This window comes from Poecile atricapillus, chromosome 20 (assembly GCF_030490865.1).
Source record: "Poecile atricapillus isolate bPoeAtr1 chromosome 20, bPoeAtr1.hap1, whole genome shotgun sequence".
NCBI lineage: Eukaryota > Metazoa > Chordata > Aves > Passeriformes > Paridae > Poecile > Poecile atricapillus.
The window spans coordinates 10,440,962-10,467,942 of record NC_081268.1 but is presented as its reverse complement, the minus strand read 5'-3'; the positions used below and the strand labels follow the sequence as shown (position 1 = coordinate 10,467,942).

The 26,981-nt window shown below is 50.2% G+C and overlaps 1 protein-coding gene across 5 annotated transcripts in view; it reads right to left on the bottom strand.

The window, feature by feature from the left end:
- ZNF618 (zinc finger protein 618) overlaps positions 1-26,981 on the bottom strand; it is a 118,868-nt gene that overhangs the window by 45,035 nt on the left and 46,852 nt on the right. For 3 of the 5 annotated variants that reach the window (XM_058853956.1, XM_058853957.1, XM_058853959.1), the window contains exons 2-5: positions 23,311-23,354; positions 9,971-10,227; positions 5,740-5,835; positions 2,631-2,708 (exon numbers count right to left, since the gene is read on the bottom strand). In XM_058853956.1, coding sequence (XP_058709939.1) covers positions 2,631-2,708; positions 5,740-5,835; positions 9,971-10,227; positions 23,311-23,354 — 475 coding nt within the window. The remainder of the gene's footprint in view (positions 1-2,630; positions 2,709-5,739; positions 5,836-9,970; positions 10,228-23,310; positions 23,355-26,981) is intronic. The other 2 variants (XM_058853960.1, XM_058853961.1) reach the window with 1 other exon arrangement.

The following is a 26,981-nucleotide window of genomic DNA, read 5'->3' as shown; positions in this document are numbered from 1 at the left end:
GCCCAGAAAAGCTTATCTGGAAACAGAGAACTTCCACCAATTCTTGCGCTACAGGCGATATATCCTGCGAGGGTTAAACTCCAGCCTCGCTGTTTTCTCCCTTTGCTTTGGGAAGAATTCTCCTTTGGGTACAAATCTCCCTTGCTTGGCCTCAGCCCAGAGGTTTATAAATTTGCTGTTTGAAAGTCTAATAAAGCAATTTCAGCCTTTTTTTTTTTTTTTTTGGAGTTCTCTAAAAGTGAAATAATTTTCCTGACTCAAAACATGCAGATGCTTTGCTGCTCATGTTGCTTAAACACGACCCAACTGTACAAAGCAGAACTTTCTAGCTGACTAACTCCTGAAGGCAATCCAAACCTTTTAATGACCTGAAAAACCCCACACAGCTAAAATAAAAGCACCGTAAGCAAAACATTTTGAAGCCCTGGGTTGAGTGTAGGCGAAGCAGCAACGTTTGGGACAGAGCCTTCCATCGGCACCAGGAATGCACAGCCCCTCTGCTCCAGCAGGAGGAAGAGCTGGGATCCTGCAGGGCTGCACAGCAGCTCACAAAGGAGCCTTTCAGCTCCACAACATAACTTTTTGTTGGGTTTCTTTTTTATTTTATTTATTTTCTTTTTTATTTTATTTATTTATTTTATTTTTTATTTTATTTGTGAGTTTTGGGGAGGCAAAGGGGAAGGAACACAACCTTTTCCTTTCTTCTTCGATGAAACGTAGTGGGGAAATTTCTGACCTACGTTTCTGGTTCTTTACAGAACCCTTACATGGGGATTTCCATGCCAAGATATTTCCGTGCCTGGATCTCGGCTTTCGGGGAAAGCAGAATGGGAACTTGTCCCTGCAAGGCAGCACGTCCTGAAGAGAGCTGCCTCAGCCCTTCTGCAAACTGCCACAGCACTCGCTCCCTGAAATTCTCCAGACAATGCTCAGCACTGCAGGGAAGGCTCAATAAACCAAGAAAATGCCCTGTTTTATAATATAAACTCCCCTGCTCCTGAAGGCAGACAAGAAAAGAAATCAGCCTCAAGAACACGGGTCACCTCCAACGCAGGTTCTCTGCCACACAGAGCTGCAGTGGAGGCAGGTGCAGCTATAAAAAAATCCAGAAAATTTCTCCAAAAAATGCTCATTGCAAAGAAAAATGTGATGTTGCCAGGGTGAAACTCTTCAGGTGGAACTGAACAGCTCAAAGGATGAGAAGACATTAAGTTCTGCACAGGGCAAAACAAGCAGTGGATAAGGATGGATCGACTGCACGAGCAGAGGGTGACAGGCCTTCCCTCTGCCCTGGATGCAAAAAGCAGCTCAGAAATAACTCAGGTCAAAGCAAGGACAACTAGAGGCCCCTGTAAGCTGCAGGGTGAAGCTACTTGAAGCTACATTTAAAGCACTTTAAGGAATTTTGCTGGTATTTAGAAAAGAAATAGCAGCATGGAAAAACAATTCTGTGTATCCAGAGGTCCAGAACCAGTTCTGTGATATTAAACAGCACACAAGGAATATGCAACCATGCAGTTAAGGATGTGTTACGAGACTGTGGCAAACTCTGAGCAGTTAAGGATGCATGTTCACTTCTCAGCTGTGCATGAGCTGACTTCTGAGAGTTTGAGCATTTAAAACTTAATATTAGCCTTCATTATTCCTGGATTTTCAGCCAGTGGTTACACCTGGGGAGCTCAGCAGATGCTGAGTGCTCTCAGTCACAGCACAGTGACTCCAGTGCTCACCTCAGAGGACAGGAAACAAACCCAAAGAAAGGCTCAGGAGGAGCTGGTTTCCAGTCCCTGCAGTTCTGGTATTTCAGAGCTCCAAATCCTGCAAACTACTGATTGAATAAACCACCTCAAACTTTCACATTTCTGCAATTAAGCAACATTGGATTGTTCAGTCTTACAGAAAACTCAGATCAAGCCACTCCTGACCAAGCAGGAGACCTTTCATGCACACAGTGCATTTGGGAAGTGACCTCAGCTGACAGCAGGGGCACAGGGGCAGCTCAAGGAGCATTTTGATTTGAGCATAAAAATACAGCAATCACAATGCCCATGTCTGATTTATATCCTGCCAGGCTGACTTCTCAGGGATGGATGGAATTCCCAGCTGGGCAGGAGTGCAGAGCAGCTCAGGGAGATGCCACCACACTGCTGGCACTGGGAGCTGCCAGGCAAAGCTCTGAGCTCCTGCTGCACACACTGAACTGAACACAGGAGCTGCTCCTGACCTGGGGAGAAATATTGCTGGAGTAAAGAGCCACAAAGCTGAGACAGCCCCAAAGTTTCTCACTGGGCCCCTCTCAATGGGACACCCCAGAGAAGAAATACTCATGACCAGGGAAGCAGCAGAGCAACCTTCATGACCTTCCTGAAAATAGACAGAAAATCAGAATATCCTGGAAGGGACCCTCCAGGATCATCCAGGTGTGCAACTCCTGGTCCTGCAAGACCCCCCAACATCCCACCCTGGGCATCCCTGGAGCTCTGGCAGCCTCGGGGCCGTGCCCATTCCCTGGGGAGCCTGGGCAGTGCCAGCAGCCTCTGGGGGAAGAGCCTTGCCCTGATCTGCAGCCTGAGCCTGGCCTGAAGCTGTGTGATCCCAGGATTCCCCAGATCCCAGCAGGACTGAGATACCTCTGTGTGCTCGCACATGGGTCTGGAAACAGTTGTAATACTTGTACTTCTTCCCACATATTCCACACTCGTAAGACCCTGAAAAACAAGAGAGAGAAGCACACATCACCATGAGAGGTCAGGAAAAACAGCCTCCCTGCACCCTGGTCCACAAACTGCGGGCAAAAGGGTGCACTTGGCAGCAAAGTAATTTTTGGAAAGTTCATGGAGATAAATGCAGGAAATCACTATCCCAGACACTATTCTTTCTTTCAGCCTTATTTAAGTTCCTTGGCACATTACCCTGAACTTACATTTTCAGCGTATCTTTTTAACTTTGCTAACGTGAAAGGGCCACTCTCAAAATAGCCTGACTTATAATTTTATAATAATGACTAATGTTTCCTATGGACAGAAATAACCTTGAATTACTTTTCAGTAAGTTCCTAGTAGCTGGGAAAAAATCCTTTTCAACTGAAAAAAGAAGGCAATATGTTATCTCGAGGCCAGGAGTTTTCAAAATTTCTCAAGAAATGCACAATGTACAAATTTCCCAAGAAACCCACAGAGATTTGGTAAATATCTACCCAGTGGAAACCAAATAGATACAAACAGAACTTTTGCCCTTTTTAAGGAAAAGCACATGACCACAGTAGTCTCTCCTCTCGATTTGTGTCTCTAATTCCAGAAAACACACATCTGCAAACAGTCATTTGAAATGAAACCAGAGGAACAGAGCTGGGAGAACCATTTGTAATGATGAAGTTATGCCATGAATTTAGACTTTTCTGTTATTGAACAGGCAGACAGAAATTTTCTTAGATTTGTTACTTGAGTTGATTCAATCTCTTTTTTTCTTACTTCACTTTGTTGCACAGGCTATAAATTCACTTTCCAGGCCCTTATTTTCACAATGCACTGCATTTCTTAACTGCCCACCAGAGCTGTGGAACAACAAGGGATCCCCTTGGTGCTCTTTGGGAGGGTGAAAGCATCACTTGACTGAAGAGGAGGTGGGAGAAAAAAGGGCTGAATTAATTTGGTATGAATGCAGAATTTCATTTCCATGCACCTTTCCTCATACAACCTTGAAATAATCTTTTCCTGACCATGCCACACAGCAAAACTCAGGGAGGAGCCACAAATGAGAACAAAACCATTGACACACACTCCAGACAAACATTCCCAAGCAGCATTTCACAGCAATACTCACCTGGAGCTACTCAAAGTGAGCTCTTGCCAGGGACAAGCCCAGGGTGCTGTCTGAACACACTATGCCCACAGTCCTTTTTCCCCTCCCCATGTCCCATTCTTACAGCTTGGGAAGAAAATACCCCCCTTCAGAGCCCTGAATTCCCTGCCCACCACTGACAGCTCTACTTGGGGCTGTTTCCTGAGCTGGGGAGCTCCTTTGTCACTGATGCTGAACGAGGCCATTCGCCACAGTCTGATACACCAGAGTACCCAGCTGAAAAAATCCTCACATATTCTGATAGCACAGGCACTTGGCTGTGTCTGATCTGCTCCAGAGCATTTTTATTATCACAGCTCACTGTATTTTATATAGATACACATCTGTGGGACAGTCACCACCTGTGCTCACTGCACACAAGCTGCCTCAGTGAAACCTGGGCTATCAGCAGGTCAGCAGCGCTTGCCAGCCCTCATCCCCATGCTCAAGGACTGATTATTTCCACCACCAACCTCCAAAATTCCTTTCTGAAAACTCTTGGAGCTGGAGCCCCAAAGCAGCAGAGGAGAGCACTCACCACCCCTGGGCCCTGCAAACAGGAGCTGGGGTTCAGCTGAAGCAGCAGCACGATGTGACTGATGCCCACCCACATCCCAACAGAGCTGCCTGCACATGGAGCACTGGGAAGAGCTGGAATGTGTCCAGAGGAGGCCACTGAATTAATCACAGGGCTGGAGCTCCTCTGCCCTGGAGCCAGGCTGGGAGAGCTCACCTGGAGAGGAGAAGCTCCAGGGAAACCTCAGAGCCCCTGCCAGTGCCTAAAGGGGCTCCAGGAGAGCTGGAGAGGGACTGGGGACAAGGGATGGAGGGACAGGAGCCAGGGAATGGCTCCCAGTGCCAGAGGGCAGGGCTGGATGGGATATTGGGCAGGAATTGTTCCCTGGCAGGGTGGGCAGTGCCTGGCACAGGGTGCCCAGAGCAGCTGGGGCTGCCCCTGGATCCCTGGCAGTGCCCAAGGCCAGGCTGGATGGGATTTGGATCACTCTGGGACAGTGGGAGGTGTCCCTGCCCACAACAGGTCCCTTCCAGCCCAGAGCATTCTGTCATTCTGTGAGTTGGTACAAACAGGTCAAACACAGTGAGGGGCTCTTGGTTGAATTTTTTCCCCATTTTTATTGTATTTTCCTATTTCTTCTGGAGACAGCCTATGGCACATAAATGCACTGGCTGTGCAGAAGTTCTGCAAGGTCAGCAACTGTGCAGTGCCTTCCTCCTGCACTGGGAACCCCAGCAGAAGCTGCAGCCCTCATGGGGGCTGTGCTGGACACCAGGGCAGGAGCTGAGGCAGGACAGGGACCACATGGCCCAGGCAGGGCTTTTGTGCAGGTGTCCTCAGCTGCCAGGTCTCAAGGGCAACCCAGGGAAGGTTGGAGGGGACACCTGCACTCACCCCCTGCCCAGGGGGAAGAGCAAGACCCAGGAGTGCAGGGAGCTGGGGAGGGAGGGAGGGAGGGAGGGAGGGAGGGAGGGAGGGAGGGAGGGAGGGAGGGAGGGAGGGAGGGAGGGAGGTGTGTTACACACCTGAGGCACAGCCACAGCTCACACAGCTGTGTGCTCACCACAGCCCCTCTAAACTTTAGAGAAAGGAGGGGTGCCTTGCCCCAATAAATGTGCTGCTAGAGTGGAGGAAAGGTGAAGTGGATGAAGGACATGGCTGTGTGCTCAGGCCTTGTATTGGCCACCAGCAGCGAGGTCACTGTCCCCTCAGGGTGTCATGCAGGTGACAGCTGGTGGTAGCAGGAGGGGAGATGGGGAAGGTTTGGGGTTAGTTGGTGCACTCAGTTGGGCTGGGCTTTTCCTGAGCCTCGCAGCTGGAATTGCAGAGCCTCCTTTGCTCCCTGAGCCCTGGTTAGACTTTCACACCCTTCCATCACATACCGGACGTGTATCTCAATGCATGGTCAAAAATCCAGGTCCCTGAATATCGATTTCGTGTATATCCAACGGGAGAGCCACGTTCCACTGCTTTTCCATCTAAATTGTGCAAAAAGAAATCAGAAAAAAGCCCTTAAAGTGGATGCATTTCCAAGGAATAATGATGGCTGAAGCCTATTAAAAATTTCCAAGACCCATCTGTCCCTGTGGCTTCCTGACAAGATGTCAGAGGTCTCACAGAATTTCTAAGGCTTCTGCAGTACTATTTTACCTCACCAGGGAGAATCCAAAGTGCTCTTGAATTTCATATGCTGAGCAGCTCAGCAACTGAAACCTCAGCATGAACCCAGTGTGTGCATGGGAGATGGACAGAGAGGCTCCCAGCAGCAGGATTCTCTCTTCACTCTGTCTCAGAAACATTCCTGATTTAATGCATTACTTGAAAAGTCCTCTCCAAAATGTTCCTTGTAAAGCACCAGATTGGGAGAGCAGATTGAGAGCTTAAGGAGTCTTGTATCAAACTTCTGATCAGCTCACAGATCACTCAGTCCTCCAGGACACAAATACTGACCTGGTGCTATTCCCAACAGGAGGAAACGATCCACATCTGACAGTCTCCCCCTCTTTCTCCCAAATAACAACACAAATGCTTTTCCTCTCCTCTCCAAACAGCTCCATGGTGGGATTTGTGTACCTCTGTCCTGACCTGCCCTGATCCATGTGCTGTGCCTCTTCAAGTGCCCCTGGCCTCAGCTCAGCTTGTGACTCTTGCCAGAAGAAAGAAGAGAAGAGCAGGAAATGTGGCACCTCTGAGCTGTGCCCAGGGCTGGGACACCTGGGGTGCTCTGGGTGTGCAGGTGGGTGCAGGGGGAGCAGAGGATCCTCAGCAGCTGCAGCTGACAGAAGCCAGGTGAGAGCCAACCTCCCTCTGCTTGGGATGCCAGAGAGGGATCCCACAGGACTGGAAATTTAAATTTCTTTTGTGGAAAAGCAACTGAAAGGAAAATGGTCCAAACCCACAAACAGCTCTTTGGCTGTGGCCACTGTCCCCAACCATCCCACCCAGTACAGCCCCTTCCAGCCCCACGGGGTTTGGGATGCTCCACATGGATGGAGGCACAGTCTGGAATAGACCCAAGTGCTGGGAGAGACAGGACCTGGTGCAGGCAAACAGGAGGCAAAGACACAAGGCCTGGTTTGGTGTAAATACTGTCAGGGAATAGCAGCAACTGAGCTGGGAATCCCTGTTATAAATTGCTCCAAGTAACAACTAAAAATACAAATAGAGCAGATGTGTGACTCAGAAAAGAGACATAAATCTTGTAATGTGTATTTCAGCCGAGTCCCAAGGCTGAGCCCTGCAGGGAAGTTGTCACTTGGAGCCACGTGTGCCCTGAGCCTTCAGCAGAGTGGTCCTGGCTCAGACACATCCCCCATTTAACAAACTGTCCCCAGCACCCCTGAAAGGAGACAGGCTGGGGGTTGGCAACTCCACACAGAGTTCATTCACTCCTGATTCACCACTTCATCAGGAACTGCTACAAAAATAACCATTTTCAACACCTCCAGTCTCAGCTTCCCAATGAAGGTGAATAAAATCCTACCAAATCCTTGTCTGGCTGCACAGAGGAAGTGATTACACCAGACACAGGGCAAGTCCCAGATCCCAGGGCAAGGAAAGCTCCTGGAAGTGCTGGGGAGCAGCAGCAGAGTCACAAAGCCTTTGCTCTGGAGACAGGAGGCACCAGCAGCATCAGCAGGTCACACCTTCGGGCTGCTCCAGTGCAGCAGCTGGAATGGCCAGTGAGCAGCTGAGATGGCCAGTGGGACAGCCCAAGTGGCCAGTGGGACAGCCCAAGTGGCCAGTGGGACAGCTGGAATGGCCAGTGGGACAGCTGGAATGGCCAGTGAGCAGCTGAGATGGCCAGTGGGACAGCCCAAGTGGCCAGTGGAACAGCTGGAATGGCCAGTGGAACAGCTGGAATGGCCAGTGGAACAGCCCAAGTGGCTAGTGGAATAGCTGGAATGGCCAGTGGAACAGCTGGAATGGCTAGTGGAGCAGGGACAGAAGAGGCACATTCCTGGTGTGAGTACCCTGGTGTGTGCAGAGATGGGCACAGGGTGTGATTTCCAGGGGAGGACAGAGGGGAGCAGGTGCCAGAGCTCAGCAAACACAAGGAGCAGCTCTCGGGGCACCACAGAGCACAGGACCTGATGGCCACACAGGAGATATTCAGAGCCCCCTCCCCAAAAATGAGGGTCATGTGCATGGCAGACAGGGGCACTTCCAGGGCTCTGTTCACACAGGAATTGGTCTGGAATCATCTCCAGACCAAACTGCCTTTAAAGAAGCCCAGGCTTTACAATGACTGACACAATGTGTGTTTCACTGGAAAAGGCCCTTCCAGACAAACTCTCCAGTTTACACAGCTTTCAACCACCACTCGTGGTCCATGAATCTGTCCCTCTCCCCACACTGCCCACACACTGTGAGTGTCCCCCTCACACCAGGCTGTTCCCAACACTCTCTACAGGGACAACAGAATCACAGAACTGAAGGGACCCCCAGGATCCCCCAGCCCTGCCCAGACCCCCCAACATCCCACCCTGGGCATCCCTGGAGCTCTGGCAGCCTCGGGGCCGTGCCCATTCCCTGGGGAGCCTGGGCAGTGCCAGCAGCCTCTGGGGGAAGAACCTTGCCCTGATCTGCAGCCTGAGCCTGGCCTGGCCCAGCTCCAGCCGTTCCCTGCCTGCTGTCCCTGTCCCTGAGCAGAGATTGGAGCTGCCCCTCGGGAGGAGCTGCAGCCCCTGGGGAGCTCTGACTCTGCTCTGCTCCAGCTGAACAATCCCAGTGCCCTCAGCTGCTCCTCACTGGCTTCCCCTCCAGCCCACCCAAATCAGCCAAGAGCAAAAATCCCATCCCCACTGCACAGCTGGGAACCACCAGTGCCAGAGGACACGGCAGAGCAGAGGAGCTGTGGGGAGAAGGGGATCCTGTGGGGCAAACACCCACCCTGGGAACTTCCACCAAGGGCTGGTGGCCGTGGCTGGAGGAGCTGCCACTGCTGCCCATCAGTCACAGCCCCAGCTCTCCCTCCCAGGACACCAGGGATGCTTTTCAGCTTTGCCCATGTAATGATCAAGAGCTGCAGAGGCACAAAAACTCTGAAAATACACAGAGTGTTTCTTCCAAATTGTAAAATCTTCATGCCAGAAATAGTTTTAGACTTCTTAGGCTTTCCCTAGACCTGCATAGACAGCACTGACCTCCTGCCCTTAGTGGCTGTCCTGTGGTGGAAAGGACAGGAAGAGCAATGATGTTCCTGAGACAATCACTAGCTAAGGACATCTCCTAGGTTTCCTTCCAGCAGTGTGGACAATGATCAACAAAACTTGGGAGAAAATCCAACCTCAATTCCTCTTTTCTCTCCCCCTGCAGGACAAACCAACCCCAGCAGCAATGCTGGGCAGCTCAAACCAGCTTCTTCCTGAGTCCCTTAAAGGAAACCTGGTCCAACTGCCCTTCCTTCTTTTTATTAGCAAGTGCCTTTGGATCTCAGAGACACTGCAGGGACCTGCTCCAGGCCAGGGACAACAGAGGCAGTGCAGAAGGTGCCTTGCCAGGTTCCCACAGGAAGCCTCTTTCCCTGGAGCAGGAGGAGAGGACAGTTTGATGTTCACACTAAAAAGAAAAAGCTTCTTCTCATCCCAGCAGGAGATGGGGTGGGGACAGGAAGAATTGTTTTGAACAGGGCACACCACAGCCAGCCCAGAGTCAGAAGCACTCCCACAACTGAGGAGTGATCAGGAAAACAAACAGCAACCTGTAAAACCTGCTTTTGAGCCCAGACTCATTTGCAGAAAACATCCACATTCCTCAGAACAACTTTCCTCAAAACTTCTCAGCTGTTTCTCAGGCTTTCCTCTGCAAGTTCCTCATCTGTGTCAAACACACCCCCAAGCCCTGGGCTCACCAGGTGCTGCAGTGACTGATGGGCAAGGCCCTGAACATGCCAGAAGAAGATAAAGAGCTTTTTCTTTCCGATCTTGGCTGAGCCTTTAGGGGTAACTAGGTACAAACAGACAACAGAAGGTCAATAATCCTGAGCCAGGACCCCAAGGCTGATGTTCAGCCTGGCTCTGGGCCCTCCAGGAGAGCTGAGTGTCCAGGCACAGCTCTCCAGAGTGTCATCCTGTCCCCACAGCCCTGAGGGAACGGTGCCCCGTGCCTCACCGAGCGTCTGCTGGTTGCGCACGCCGCCGATGACCACGCAGATCTCCGCAGGCACATCCCCCGGGCCATCCTTGATGTTCTTCTTGGAATCTTTGGTGTCATCCTGCCAGATCACCTCCTCGATGTAGTCATCTGGTACCTCTGTCTTCACTTTCACCTCAGTCATCATTCCAGCCTCTTCACTGGGGGAGGACTGAGATGTCACCGAGTCGGAGCCCTCGGCTTTCGGGCTCCGTGGGCTCCTCTTCAAACACTCCCTGAAGGGGGAAAGAGAGGAGAACATGAATCCTCAGTGCCAAGAGCTCCTTTTGGCATCACCAGCATCTAATTCAAGGTACTCTGGTTAATGCAGGTTATTTAAAAGAAGCATATTAATGTGTGTCTGCCATACATGATAAGTAATTAAAATTGAACCAGACAAAAGCAATAAAATTATTTGTTAGTAATGAAAATAACCTTAATCATCACAAACAACAGTAATGTTCATAAACACACTGGAGCCCTGAAGAAGAGCACAGAACTTGCCCTGGTTGCCAGCAGGCACAGCTCCAGCAGCTCTGACTGCAGGGATTTTGCCATCACCAGTCCATTCACACAAAGCTGTATCCTCCTGTGCCACTTGGGGCCATGGGTCACTGCTGGACCTGGCACTGCTGAATTAAGTTTGACTTGATGATCTTCAAGATCTTTTCCAACCTAAACGATTCGATGATTCCCTGACATTTTTAATTTGGAGCTATCTCCACCCTCCATCGCATCCTCTCTTTTATCCCTTCAAGCAACCTGACATCCCCTGGTATTCAGAGGCTTTATTGAACATACACAGTGCTGATCAAAGGGATCATCTGGAGGATGAGGATATCCAGAGACACTACCATGTTATGGACAGATACAACTATTGGGGATGACAGTCAAAGCCTAATGGAGGGGGAAAGGCAGAGGGGCACCACTGTGCTCAGAAACAGGTTGAGAAATAGTTTTCATCTGGGAAAGAGAAGCTGGGAATTTGTGGGAGAAAACAATCTAAACAAATATTTAAAACCCTTTAAGAAAAGGAAACTGGACACCTCAAAGTGTAAAACAACATTAACAGGCACTGTGGTGGCAAAAGGCAAAGGGCTTGTGAGCCCACCAGATAAGGATGTGGGAATAAGCCAGTGGAGCTCCTTTAGCACCACTCTTTATGGACCCCTGTTTTTTCATACTGGTTATTAATACACTCCTACATGAAAAACAAAGGTACAATAATTGCTGGTTCAGTTTGTTCAGAAATCAGAACTAAATATATAATGGCTCAGACTACCCAGAAATAGAAACCACTGTGACATATTTAGAGTCATGTAAACATCAGGAACAGCCAAAGGTGTTTGAAAACATTTTAGGCAGAAGTAAGAAAATAAAATAAAAATAGGCTGAACTTATGGATGATCATTAGATCGTGCAGCAGTGATAGAGAAAAAAATCCCATTGCTTGGAACATCATAAAGTTCATCAGGACAAAGTCTGAATCACAGTGTTGGAGAACCAACAGCTGCAGTGGGTTCTGACACAGGTTGTGGAGCCCACAGAGGAAGCAGGGTGCTGCAGCTGGAGGTGACAGGGACGAGGGGAGCAGAGGAACAGTGAGAACAACCCTTCAGTAATTACTGCCCAACCTCCCACACAGACATGGAGTCACCATTGCAAACTGGCTCAGGCACATCCTATTGCCAGAGATTTTATTATTCATCCCTTCATTCTCATTATAGAATGAAATGTACAATTAATAGCCCCTAAACAGAGAGAATTAGCCTTGACCTGCCTTCCCACTCATTTCCTGCTTTTTCACACGTACTCCCCCATGCTGTGCTCCCAAAATCATACAGGGATCTTACACACAAGAAAGATGGATTGAGACAGAGAAGATGTGGTTGGGAACAGTGGTTGGACATTCTTTATGATGATATTATCGGGTGTGCCACAGGCCCATCCATCTCAGTGAGGACAGGGTACTCAGGGATCAGAACAGAGTGGGATTGATTGCAGATCAATCAAACCCAGAAGGTGTGAAAGGCAAAACCCTGATAAAGGCAACACCAGGGTAGATGGGAAAATCCTCCCTTCCTCAGCAAGGACTGTGGAGGAAGATCAAAGCCAACCATGACGCTGCACTTGCCCAGGGTTGTGATGAATTTTGCCTCTTCTGATACTGAGCAGCACAAAGAACGTCCACTTGGAGATGAAGATAAAGCAGCAGGAGATCTAGAACATTCTTGTTCTCCAGAAATTCCCTGAGAGACACAGGGACAGGGACAGGGACAGGGACAGGGACAGGGACAGGGACAGGGACAGGGACAGGAGCAGGGACAGGGACAGGGACAGGGGCAGGGACAGGACAGGGACAGGGACAGGGGCAGGGACACGGACAGGGGCAGGGACAGGAGCAGGGACAGACACAGGGACAGGGACAGGGACAGGGGCAGGGACAGGGACAGGGACAGGGACAGGGACAGGGACAGGGACAGGGACAGGGACGACATCAGGCCTCAGCAGTGCCATGGCCAGGCCTGGTTCTGCTGCTCCTGTCCCATGGAACTCTTCTGGAGCTCAGGCACAACCACTGGGAAAGCTCAGAAAGAGGATGAGCAAGAACAGGAGTGAATTTTCAGTTCTGCACTTGCTCCAAGCAGGTCTCACGGGTTTGGGTGAGGGCACAGAGAGAAAAGGACTCCAAGCTTTGGGGATGCCAGGTAAGCTCAGGATCAGTCCTGGGTGCTGGGAGCAGAAGGACTCCCCAGTGTCCCCAGCAGACCCACACAGAGATCTGCCCCAGCTTCCAGACCCCTGCAGGCACTGCTGGGGACTCACTGGGACCAGTGATGGTCACAGCCTCCACTTGGTGGAGACAGCAGCGCACAGGAGCCAAGGGAGAACCTGCCAGAGCCACCTCCCAGTGCCAGGTCCCCTCCCCTGGTGGCTCTGAGCTCGGTCCCCAGCCTCATGGCACCTCCCTTCTGCTGAAACAAGGCAGGTTTAGGGTTCAGTGACTTCCAGGGGTCAGCTGCACCTCCCTCTGCAGGTCCAACTGCATTTAAACATCCATGGGCTGATGTTCCCTGGGAAGAGGATATTCCTGTTCTCCAAACACGACACTGCTTGCACAGGATGAAAACTGCTCAGAGCCCTCAGGCCACAGAGGAGCAGAGCACAGGCACAGCTGGCTGAAACCCAACCCATTCCACAGCAGGGATCTGACTTCTCCTTGGCTTTGCCCCTTCCTGGGAAATACCAACCTCCTCCACTGTGCCATGTCTTGTCTTTAATGAACTGTGGGCAAGCCAAGAGCTCTTCCTTGCCCAGGAGAGGAGGCAGGAGCCCTGGGATCACACAGTGCTCGCTCCTACAGGTGAGGTCCTGTTTCACTTCCAGAACAGACTCTGTGATTTCCAACATGAAAGAGGCAAACAAACATTGCACTTGCATGTATCACTGCTCTCACTAAGTAGGCCACACAGCCAATTACTGTAATACCAGCTCTGCCATCTCACAATGCTCATTTCAACATTGCTGCCTGCTTTGATCATCAGACTTTCATCTTCCGATGACGTTACGGCCACTTTCATGTCAGACACGAGTGTGTGAAGGCAGCAGAGATTGCAGAAGGCCTTAATGAAGCCTCAGCATGGGGAACTGGGAAGACAGGGGTAGAAGTGGGTTCCTGGACCCATTTGGGTCCAGCTTCCTTGGCCCTGCAGCTGTGGCAGCTCTGGCACAACAACATGGGCCAGAAGAGCTGTGGGTGTGGAGCATCAGCAGCATCGATGCCAGGAGCCAGACGAGGGCAATGCCAGGGCTCTTCCCAAGGGAAGGACACAAAGGAAAGGCTGTGTGCTCACACCAGTCCCCTCTGCATGGTGGCACCACCCACAGGTCCATGGCAGGAGCAGGGGTGAAGGCTGGAGGCTGCAGAGTGAAGCTGTCCTGGTCTCTGCAGGGTCTCCCTGGCTGTGCTGAGCAGAAGAACAATGAGTGAAAGCAAACAGGGCCTGTCAGCTGCTGCAGCCACAAGAAACTCACACTTGCAGTTTGCTGTTTCTGATCTGGAGTAGCATCCTCATAAATAATGAAAGTGACTAAAAGCTACTTAAAAAACACACACTCCTCCCTTCTGAAAGAATGAGAAAAAAACCCCAATTATAAAAGGACATTTCTTCCAGCTAAGAATAATTTGTCATGTAATTCTCTGAAGACAGCAACAGAAACATGCGTGCTCCGTGCTCCCTTTGAGTCATCTGTGATTGCATATGTACTCAGATGGCTTCTAATGAGGCTATTTTTACAGCACACATCCTGCTGAGTTTTTGGGGAGGGGAAGAAAGAGATCAGTGAAGTATCAGTCTTCAACATCAGCTCCTCAAAAGGAGAGGAAAAAGGAACACGTGTGGAGGAGGATGTGGCACTCTGAACCAATACCCAGGAACAGCTCTCCTGCCCCAGCAGAGAATGTGGAGCATCCTTTGGTTTTTTCTAAACAATACTCAAGCTGGAAAACCCAGAGATCCTTGGTGCCTCGATGATATCAGTGATGGCCAACAGGAATGGGTCTTCAAGGTCCCCCCAACCCAGCCCAGCCCATTCTGTGATTCTGTGGTGATGCCCCTTGGCAGAGGACAGGGTGTGCCCAGTTAGGGTAAGGCTGAAACACATTTTGGGCACTCCTTGAAAGGCTTTTCTGGTGTGCAGCACCAAAGAGGCTCAGTGAGCTCACAAACACTCATGGGCACCTTTGCACAGGCCAGCAAGACACCAGCACCAGTGGGATGTCCCAACTTGTCTTCTGGAAACCAAGGTGCAGTTGGCTCATCCCAGGCTGAATCAAAAGGCCTCAGCTGTCAGAAAGCAAAAGAAGCAAAAAATGGGGGAGGCTGAAACTGGGCTCAATTTACAGACATCTGCCATGGTTTTACAAGAACCAGAAGGTTCCCATCATGACTGGAGCTATGGGAAGTGGAATAGACAGATGTAAATGAACTCTCATTTTACATGGAGATGATGAAAGCAGAGACAGAAAAAGAAGGATGTAAGTTGAAAATCTGATAAATCAGCTGTGGTGGCCTTCCCAGCCCTCCCCATGGCTCTCATCTCCTCCCTGGGGCAGCCCAGGGGCTGGGTCCTGGGCCTCACACCAGGAGCAGGGGGAGAAGGTCAGGAAGCATAGGAAGTGCCTGTTGTCCTTCACTGGGGACATCTCCTGCACACAGCACCAGACAAGAAGATTTTCAAGTGCAGGGTTAAAAGAGAGAAAAGCAGGAGCTGTTTTCCCAGTGTCACCCCATCTCAGGGGGTATTTTCTTGGACAGGCACTGTACTCCCAGTGTGGATTGCTGCCTTCCATTGGCTGTTTGCTGGAGAAGAGATCTCCCCTCCACAGGAGGAAACCCCTCTGCTGTCACTCCAATGAAGCAAAGCAAACACTTCCTTGATGTGCAAGGTGTGCACACTAAAATATCCCTTTTGATCCTTGACTCTGTCCATGTGGGAGCCTGTCCACATTCCAGAGCCTGGAGACCCAAGCAGGACACCCAAGTGTGCCACCAGCACTGTGGGTGACACACACAGTGACACACACAGTGACACACACACAGTGACACACACAGTGACACAGTGACACACACAGTGACACACACACAGTGCCACACACAGTGCCACACACAGTGACACACACAGTGACACAGTGACACACACACAGTGACACACACACAGTGCCACACACAGTGACACAGTGACACACACAGTGACACACACACAGTGACACACACACAGTGACACACACACAGTGACACACACAGTGACACACACAGTGACACAGTGACACACACAGTGACACACACACAGTGACACACACACAGTGACACACACAGTGACACAGTGACACACACAGTGACACACACAGTGACACACACAGTGACACAGTGACACACACAGTGACACACACAGTGACACAGTGACACACACACAGTGACACACACAGTGACAGCATGTGCTGCTCCAAATGCCTGAAACCCAAATTTTCACTTGGTCACAGAGGGGTTCACGGTCATCTGTGTTCCACCAGGAGGTTTTGGTTCTCTTCACAATCTTCCTCAATGCCACTGTGAATTCCCAAAGTGTGCACTGAACTGCTGAAAGGCTACAGGAAAAGGCTGCTCCCTCCTGTCCTGATGTTATTTTAGGGGATGGGATCTCCCTCCTCCATCAGCAGGAGAGAAGATTTGCTGAAGAGCAGGAAAGAAGCAAAAGCTGGTCAGAGCTTCTGGGCATTTTCCACGTTGCTCTTGTGAACCTCAGCATCCAAAGACTTCCAGGTCCCTGCGAGGTCCCAGGTGCTCCTGTGCTCTCTGTGCTGCTTCTGTCATGGCCCAGGAGCTGTGTCCTTGTGTTTGGTTGGGTTTCTTCACGAGGCTGCTGGGTCCCCTCTGTGCATCCACCACCCTGCACACGCTGCTCCCTCCTACCCTGACCAAGGATGAAGCTGCAGCTCCTGGAGGCTCTGAGAGCCTCACTCCAATTCAGTTGGACATGGGGACATCAAACTGACTGGGCACACAAAGAAAATCCCTGAGGCAGGAGAAGCAGCCCAAACCCTGCCCCTAGCTGGGACAAATTTGCATCCTCTGCTTTCTCCCTCCAAAATAAACTGAAACCAGAACACGAGGCCGCATCCTTCTGCAGCAGAAGTGTGACAGTAGCTGCCATTCAGGTTTTCCTGGAAGAAATTAGCTCAAGAAATACCAATATTATTAAGGAGTTCATAAATTGAAAGGACATGAAGGTTTTGTAGAAGAGAGATGCCTCAGGAAAGTTCACCCCCTGCCTCTGAGGGCAGCCAGCTCTTGAAAACAGAGGTAACAGCTTTCAAAAACCCCAAAATCCATAATGCAGCACTCAGTGGTGTGTGTGGTCTCAGTGCTGAAATCTAGGGAAAACAAACAAACAAAGCAAAATACTTAATTTTTCCAGCTATCTGGGTCTAGTGAAACACACAACCTTTCCTGACAGCAAACTCTGCTTCAGGAAGTCCAAGAGGAATTTAATCGTGCGTTCATTCCTCAAGGGACGCTCGGCAGCTTCGAATCCTTCAGAGAAGGTAAACTCCAGCACCAATCAGCCTCCCTCTCCTCTGGAAATTAAACATTAAAATACAAACCAGAACAATAGGCAAGAGCCACAAAGAATTCCTAAGGTATTAGCAAAACAAATTCCCTTCAGTCCTTATTAGGAATATCTTGAGGATGGTTTGAAGAGGAAAGTCTAACCAAATAAAAAAAAATAATTTGGCTTATCCAACAAAAAACAACCGCGCGCTCTTTGCCAAAAGCAAAAGAATTCAGTCAGATAAAAAATGCGACACACAAATGATGCAGGTTAAAAACTGAATTTAAGATGATAATGGAATAGCTGCCAGCGTCTTTAAATTTTCAAGCGTGGAAATGTCAACAGAGACAAAGAAATTCAGGGAAAAACAAAGAGAATAGATTAAGGATTTATTTATATCAGTGAAAGAGCTCTGTGTTCCTTGACTAAGAAATGACTGAGGGGGTGAGGACTGAAATGGCCACGGGTCTCCAATGCACCACGAGCAGTGAGGGGGTGAATCCACGAGGATTTCCTGGGAGCTCAGCTTTCCTGAAGGCTTCAGAGCCACCACGTCTCTTTGTGGCTCCACAAAGGGACACTTCTCCACCTCACACCATCCAAAGCTCTCCAGGACTTTGGCACTGGGCAAACTGGTGTGGTTTACACAGAAAACACTCCTGTCCCTCGGAGCTGGGATGTGTCTGAGTGCTGTCATCTCCTGCTACCTGGACATTTGACCCTGCCCGGGTTCCCCACAGCTTCTGTGCTGCTTGTGGGACAGAACTGAACTATCCAGAGGGTATTTTTGGGGGTTTTGTGCTGGTTGGTTGGTTTGTTCCTTTTTGAAGATGGCTGGTGAGAGCCCTTCAGCGGGCACCAAGGCTTATTAAATTCCTTGCCTAATTAGTAAGAGTTTTCTTTGTCTGATGCAGGGTAAGTCGGAAGCTTCTTGGTGCTCTGTGACTGAAAATCCCACAGGTTGCATCTTGAAGAAAGGGGAGACATTTCAAATCATTTTGCTTTGTGGAAATACCCAGCCCTAGACCTGTTCCTCCACTGGGTGTAGAGCCCAGTGCCAAGCCTCAGAGGAGCAGCCTCAGACACTGTCCTTCCCCAGAGCTGGGGACATGGAGAGCTGCAAGAGGAGCTGGAGAAGAGCTGGTGCCACCCCAGGGCACTCCCTTGGGTGACAGGGGAGGACATGTCCACAAAGAGCAAGGAATGAGGGGAAGAGAGAGGAAGGTGTCACCAGGGAGGCTGGAGAAAGGTGAATGGAGAAGGAGCAAAGTGGGTGCAACCCCTTCCCAGCAGCTTCTCCTCCCAGGGCTCCCCAGGAATGGAGCTCCAGGAGCGTTTGGACACATCTGGGATGCAGAGTGGGATTGTTGGGGTGTCTGTGCAGGGCCAGGAGCTGGACTCTGATCCTGCTGGATCCTTCCAGTTCAGGGATTCTGTGACTCCACGGAAGCCACATCTTCTGTGGCACAGACTGAAACAGCCCTGAGGCAGCACAGCTTGGTCTGGACTGTGTGGGGAAACCACACCATGGAAAAAACTGCACCTGGGAAACCTCCAGCCTGGCAACTCCTGCTCTGCTCCCACCTGGGCCAGCACCCAGAGCCCTTCTGCTGGAGCTGCACCTCCCTGAGCCCTTCTGGAGCTGAGCTGCACCTCCCTGAGCCCTCCTGGAGCTGCTCCTCCCTGAGCCCTTCTGCTGGAGCTGCTCCTCCCTGAGCCCTTCTGGAGCTGAGCTGCACCTCCCTGAGCCCTTCTGGAGCTGAGCTGCACCTCCCTGAGCCCTTCTGGAGCTGAGCTGCACCTCCCTGAGCCCTCCTGGAGCTGAGCTGCTCCTCCCTGAGCCCTCCTGGAGCTGAGCTGCACCTCCCTGAGCCCTTCTGGAGCTGAGCTGCTCCTCCCTGAGCCCTTCTGCTGGAGCTGCACCTCCCTGAGCCCTTCTGGAGCTGAGCTGCACCTCCCTGAACCCTTCTGGAGCTGAGCTGCACCTCCCTGAGCCCTTCTGGAGCTGAGCTGCTCCTCCCTGAGCCCTTCTAGAGCTGAGCTGCACCTCCCAGAGCCCTTCTGGACCTGAGCTGCACCTCCCTGAGCCCTTCTGGAGCTGAGCTGCTCCTCCCTGAGCCCTTCTGGAGCTGCAGGGAAGGAGAGGCAGCCCAGCCCAGCCCAGCCCAGCCCAGCCCAGCCCAGCCCAGCCCAGCCCAGCCCTGCCCTGGCCAGCAGCTCCAAGCTCCCAGGACCTGCATTCCCCTGCTCCAGGAGCAGCTTCTCCACAGCTCCATCTGCGCTGTGAGCGGGCTCTGAGCTGGTGACAGCCCTGCTGCAGACGGGGCTGAGCTTCCAGCTGGCTCCGTTCCCTCCACAAACAGATGCAGCTCCTATAGCAGGGACTGATTTATTCAGCAGGAGTCTCGCACATTAAGTGTAGTTAAGTCTGAAAACAAATCTAATGACTTTAAAATAAATAGCCAACAGAGGACTCGAAACTGAAATTCCTCCTTCCTCTGACACCCGCCATATAAACAATAATAATTATATAAAACCGTGTCTAACACATGACTACACAAGGCTCTGGTGACCAAGAAAAGCACACGCTGCTTGTCAGACATAATTGCACATTTGGTTTTTCAATTATTTCTTGTCAGGATCCAGAGCCCACCATCTGAACGTTGACATTAATTATTGGGAAGTTGTTAGTGCTCCAATATTCTCCTGGAGACTCCCAGTGCTGCTCCCACACTGCCCTCCTGTCCCTCCAGCCCTCTGGGACTGCCACACTCCGACAGGGACACCTGGCCTGAGCCACCACGGCCACAAGGGCTCCAGGAGAAGCTTCAAGCACATCTGCAGTGGACATCAGCCAGGAACTGATCCCTGCCTTGGGCTCACCCACAGGACGGGGCCAGACCATGCCCAGAACTCCAACACAGGACCTGGAGCTGCTGGAGAGAATCCAGAGGAGGACACAGAGCTGCTCCCAGGGCTGGAGCTCCTCTGCTCTGCAGCCAGGCTGGGTCCATCTGCAGGAGAGAAGCTCCAGGGAGAGCTCAGAGCCCCTGCCAGGACCTGAGGGGCTCCAGGAGAGCTGGAGAGGGACTGGGGACAAGGGATGGAGGGACAGGACACAGGGAATGGCTCCCAGTGCCAGAGGGCAGGGCTGGATGGGATATTGGGCAGGAATTGTTCCCTGGCAGGGTGGGCAGTGCCTGGCACAGGGTGCCCAGAGCAGCTGGGGCTGCCCCTGGATCCCTGGCAATGCCCAAGGCCAGGCTGGACGGGATTTGGATCACCCTGGGACAGTGGGAGGTGTCCCTGCCATGGCTGGGGTGGGATGGGATGGGATTTGGATCACCCTGGGATGGTGGGAGGTGTCCCTGCCATGGCTGGGGTGGCACTGGATGGGATTTGGATCACCCTGGGACAGTGGGAGGTGTCCCTGCCATGGCTGGGGTGGGATGGGATGGGATTTGGATCACCCTGGGGCAGTGGGAGGTGTCCCTGCCATGGCTGGGGTGGGATGGGATGGGATTTGGATCACCCTGGGGCAGTGGGAGGTGTCCCTGCCATGGCTGGGGTGGCTCTGGATGGGATTTGGATCACCCTGGGGCAGTGGGAGGTGTCCCTGCCATGGCTGGGGTGGCACTGGATGGGATTTGGATCACTCTGGGATGGTGGGAGGTGTCCCTGCCATGGCTGGGGTGGCACTGGATGATCCCAAGGCAGTGGGATTGTGAATCCAGCCCATGTCACCCCTGTCCCTGTGCTCCAGCTGAGTCCCCTCCCAGCCCCTGTGAGCACTGAACTCCTGGTGTCACACTCCCATCACATCACTGCCCATCACACAGGAAAACATCCTGCCTTTTATTGCCTTTTAATTTGCTGCTTTTTAATTTTGTTGACTGTCTCTTTTTTCCTTGCAAAAGGAAGAAAGAAGCCTCTGATCTACCTTTTCTGGAGCGTTCAAAAACACGCACAGCTTTGTCAGCTTGTCTCTTAGTTGTCATCTCCCCCAAGGCAAGCAGCCATCTCTCCTCTGGCTGCCTTCAAGCAAGGGGCTGTTTGTGCTCCTAAGAGTTCCCTTCACCTTTTAAAATCTCCCATTGCTGCAGCAGCCTCAGTCAATGGGGAGGAGAGGAGCCCGTGCTCTCTGCCCCCACCAGCTGCACACCCTGGGCTCCTCCAGAGGCAGCACCAGGCCCCTGCAGCTGGGCTGCTGGGATCACACATCTCCAGAGCTTTCAGGGTTTGCTCAAACCACAAGAAAACAAATTTACTGCAGGAAAAAAGAAAAATAGGATTGACCAAATACCACAGTCAGCACCTTAGATCAAACCTGCTACTGTGCAAAAAAACATTGCAGGAAAACAAAATCCACACAAATTATATTATATTATATTATATTATATTATATTATATTATATTATATTATATTATATTATATTATATTATATTATATTATATTATATTATATTATATTATATTATATTATATTATATTATATTATATTATATTGTATTGTATTGTATTGTATTGTATTGTATTGTATTGTATTGTATTGTATTGTATTGTATTGTATTGTATTATATTATATTATATTATATTATATTATATTATATTATATTATATTATATCATATCATATTATATCATATCATATCATATCATATCATATCATATCATATTCTATTCTATTATATTCTATTCTATTCTACTCTATTCTATTCTATTCTATTCTATTATATTATATTATATCATATTATATCATATCATATCATATCATATTATGTTATATCCTATCATATCATACTATACTATATTATATTATACTATACTATACTATACTATATTATATTTTAATTACATGATACTATATTATTATACTGCTATTTTTGCTCATATATTTTACTGATATAAATTGATTGTTGAAAGCTTCCTCCATAGTTTGCAATTAGTGAGGGTTTCAAGCAGCAGTGACTTTGAGAAACATCCATCCTGTGTCTCCATCCACTGATGACCTCACAGATTCAGTCATTTCCACCTTCAATCACTGACACAGCTTTCTTGAAATATTACATTTGGATTGTGTTTTTATTATTTTTAAATGGACTTGGCCATTTTCCTTTCTTTGGCCAGGTTTTGTTCAGGTAAATGATAAATGCAGGGGGTTTTGTTTCCACCTTTGCACGAGGAGGAAAGCAATGCCCAGCCTCACACTGGAGACACCCAAAGGACCAGGGAAACTGAGGGAAGTTCTCCCACCTGGCCAGGAGCTGCATGGCTGCCCTGAAGGGCCATCACTCACTCTGGGGGGATGCTCAGCCCCAGGGGCACCCCAGGAGGTGAGAGGGACACCCCAAAGGTGACAGGGCCACTCCAAGGGTCAGCTCCCCTGGACACTGCCCCATGTGAGACTGAGAAGTTTCCGCTGTGGCAGATGCCCAGATCTCCCCTCCCAGACATGTTCAATGCCAGCCAGTGCCAGCTGGACCAAAAGCTGCCAGGAATGTGGGAATTTGCCGCTGGCAGAGCTGGGGCAGTGGGCAGGGAGCAGTGCTGGGAGCACTGAGGGCAGCAGGGGCTGTGCAGGGACCACAGCAGCTCCCACATCTCACCAGCATCAGCAGGACACGCAGGGATGAGTTTCAGCTAAGGAATAAAACTCTCACTGTGCTTTTAAACCCCTGGAGGGGACAGGAGGCCACAGCCCCAGCTCAGCATGGCCCTCTCCAGAGTGCCAGCAGCAGAGACAGCTCCCAGTGGGATCACAGGGGGCTGGGCTGGGCTGGGGGACACCTCTGTCCTCTCCTCCTGAAGGACAGGAGGGTCTGCACAGCCCGAGATCTCCATCCAGGAGCCTCACCCTGGAACACCCAACACCACACACAAAGCACCTCTGCCTTCAGTCCCCAGGGCCAGGACGAGGTCACACTCCCCCATCCCTCTTTGCAGCTACATCCAGAAAGGGCTGCGTGGACACCGGGCTCTGGCAGCTCCTGCCTGTGCAGCCACCCCTGGCCAGCCCGTGCCAGGATGGAGAGAACATCTGAGCAGAGCTGCACCCACCCACCCACCACAGCCCACCCACCCCATCCCACCCACCCACCCACCACATCCCACCCACCCAGGCACCACATCCCACCCAGACACCACATCCCACCCACCACATCCCACCCACCCAGGCACCACATCCCACCCACCACAGCCCAGCCCTACCTGCTGGAAGAGCTCCTCCGCCCACTGCTGTTGCTCTCGTCGGCCTAGGAGACCAAAACAAAAGATCTGGTGAGGTTCAGAAAGATGAGGCTGCTCTCCAGCCCCTCCTGCCCTGGCCAGACCCAAACTCCAGGAGCTCCACACTCCAGAACTCCAGGTTCTCTGAGAGCTCCACACTCCAGAACTCCAGGTTCTCCAGGAGCTCCAGGTTCTCCAGGAGCTCCACACTCCAGAACTCCAGGTTCTCCAGGAGCTCCAGGTTTTCTGGGAGCTCAACACTCCAGGAACTCTGGGTTCTCCAGGAGCTCCACACCTCAGGAACTCCAGGTTCTCCAGGAACTCTGGGTTCTCCAGGAGCTCCACACTCCAGGAACTCCAGGAGCTCCACACCTCAGGAACTCCAGGTTCTCCAGGAGCTCCACACTCCAGGAACTCCAGGTTCTCTGAGAGCTCCACACTCCAGAACTCCAGGTTCTCCAGGAGCTCCAGGTTTTCTGGGAGCTCAACACTCCAGGAACTCTGGGTTCTCAGGAGCTCCACACTCCAGGTTCTCCAGGAACTCTGGGTTCTCAGGAGCTCCACACCTCAAGAACTCCAGGTTTTCAGGAGCTCCACACTCCAGGAACTCTGGGTTCTCAGGAGCTCCACACCTCAGGAACTCCAGGTTCTCCAGGAACTCCAGGTTCTCAGGAGCTCCAGGTTCTCAGGAGCTCCACACTCCAGGAACTCCAGGAGCTCCACACCTCAGGAACTCCAGGTTCTCAGGTTCTCCACACTCCAGAACTCCAGGTTCTCAGGAGCTCCAGGTTCTCAGGAGCTCCAGGTTCTCAGGAGCTCCACACAGCCCTGCTCTCACCCTGGGCAGGGTCTGAGCCCCAGCCCCACCCCGGGGGCTCCCCCAAGCCCATCCCCTCCGGTCACTCTGTGCCACCCAAGTCTCAAGCAGTGACCCCTGGGTGCCAAAGCTCGGCTCCACCAGGCAGATCCGGAATCAGGAAAGCAGGAATGGCCAAATTGGCCAAATGTCCGCGTGGGAATGGCCCCGCTCCGGGCTGGAGGGGCAGCCCAGCAGCTCCCCTCATTAACCCCGTGCCCTAATTAGCCTCTCCAGGCCTGGGAGGGCTGCCCAGGGTCTCCTCTCACCTCCTTCCCCGGCTCGCTGATGGGAGCCTTCCTTGGAAAGACAATATTATTCCAATCCCAGAAATTTTATTTCTGAATTTGTGCAAATACAAGTTAAAAGATATTAGCTGCATTTCACATTTTGTGCAAATGGCAGAAACAGGCAATTCATGTGCAGCAGGATGGGGGCCAGCCAACGATTTCGATAAAATAAACCCTTTTTTAATTTAAATGCTAATGCACTGAATTAAAATTTAATAACTGAGGAAATTGAAAAGCCGAGCAGGAATATTGGAAATAAATCCAAGCAGAAACAGCTGAAATTAAAAATTCTAGAGAGTGGGAGGATAGCAGCTAAGCTGTCTTATATGATTACATTTTTTTTATTTTTTTTTTTATTTTTTTTTTTTCAGAACGAAGGGGGGAAGGAAAAAAATCCTATCTTTGGCTGGCTGTAGGGCAGTAAATCGAGAGTGCTGTGATTTATTGCTCAATTTTCCTGAGGGAAAAAGGCTTTCTTTCATGCTGAAATATTTCATAAATTTCAAGCCAGCATAAATTCTTAATTTAAAAGTTATGGAGGTCACATTTAGTGCACTGGTGCAATTCTGAAATCTTAAAGGAATAGCAACCAAAAAAAAAAAAAAATTGCAATTTGATTTTATATTTTTTTAATTCTTCATGTAAAATTTTCTTCCAAGGGATTTTCCAAATGACACAAAGCAGAAACACAACCTGGCTTCTGAAGGGATATGAAATCCACTGGAAATGAAGAGATAAAAATCTAATTCAATTACAAAAAGGTATTTTTTTTTTTATGATGATGATGATGATTATTATTATTGTGAGCCACTTGAGGAATTTCTGTTAAAAAATTTCTTTTCTCCATTGCCTGGGAAAAGCCAGAAGGGAGGAGCTGACAATGTAATTGCTTCTGTTAGATCTCCAATCTTTTGTGAGCACTGATATGTTCATTTGTTATACAGCTGTTCAGCTACAGAAAGGATGTCAGAGCACCCATAATTCAAAGCAATCAATCAAAAATTAATGATTTGTCATGCTTACACAATGGGAAAAAAAAAAAAATGCAAAAAAAAAAAGCTTTATGGGTTCCTGCAACTGGTAGAGTGCTCAAAGCTTCGGGGCATTTTCTACAAGATTAGATCTGTGTGTACAAAGAAAGGGGGAAAAGGGAAAAGGAGATTTAATACAGAGCCAGGGCAGAAACCTTGGGGGGTGCTGGGGGTCACCAAAATCCCCCAGAGAGGGGAACCTGACAATTCCTGTCTGTGCACAACCCAAGCTCACACAATCCAAGATCACATCTTGGATCACAGGGACCTTGTGACGCTTCTGCCATGAGAATTCCACGGGAAAAGCGCCCTGAGTCATGGAAGCATGGAATATCCTGAGCTGGAAGGACACTGTGAGCCATGAGGATGATGAGATCCAGCCCCTGGCTCTGCACAGACACCCAACAATCCCCAGTGCTGGGGAGCTCCCTTGTTCTGAGAGAAATGATGAGAAAAGAGGGAACCAGGACAGGTAAGGGCTCTCATCTGGATGGGTTCACACAGCCTGGAGATGATCCAGGAGACAAAAACACCAAGCTAAGCCGGAATGAGATTAAATCAAACTGCCTTAAATGTTTCTGGATGCTGAAATAAACAAATCCACAGAATCCCAGACTGGTTTGGGGTGGGAGGGATCTTAAATCCCATCCGGTGGCACCCCTGCCATGGCAGGGTGCTGGAACAGGCTGGAGAATGCCACACAATCTGCCCCAGAAAATCATTTACAATTCAAAGTGTTATTCCCTAAAGTTGCTTTTCTACATATTGGTTGTGTTTAGGGTAGTTTTGTTTAACTAATGCTAAGAAATATCCTTTAAATGAAAATGCACACAAGCAGAATGTGGTTTCGGGCCATATGCTCCTCCATTCGAGTTGTAAGCAAAAAGTAAATCATGTGATAAATAAGAAATGTATCAGTCAACATCTCCTAACAGGGTAACGTGTCAAAAAATAGAGTCCAAGCAGATGTAGAACTGACCTGAGAAATCCATGTTTATCGAGAGGGCTACACTATATTGGGAAAAAAACCCCAACATTTTAACAGTCACAGCAAAACAAAAAAATAACTAAAAGCAATAAAAATGTGAAATGAGATTTCAGACGATTTAAGCACGGGCTTTCTGCCTGATCACTTAAATTATGATTAGAAACAATTATTCAAATCACTTGGATTTGCATCCACGCTCAGATCAGCTCCCATGGATGGGATGGGGGCACAGGGACACCCTCAAAGCACTGCCATAGCCCTCCCCAGGGGGAAAAGGGATTAAATCCATATTTATTGATTTACTGTGATTTGCCTCTGAACCCCATCCCAAAGGGAGAGGTCTCTAATTCTGCCTGGGGGTCACAGGAGGAGCAGACCCCGCTCACCTCCCACAGCCCCTTCCCTCTCCACAGGGAAAGGGGCAGAGTTCTTTGTTTACCTGAGGAAAAAAAAGGCAAAATAAAAACCCCAAACCCCCACCCTGCTTC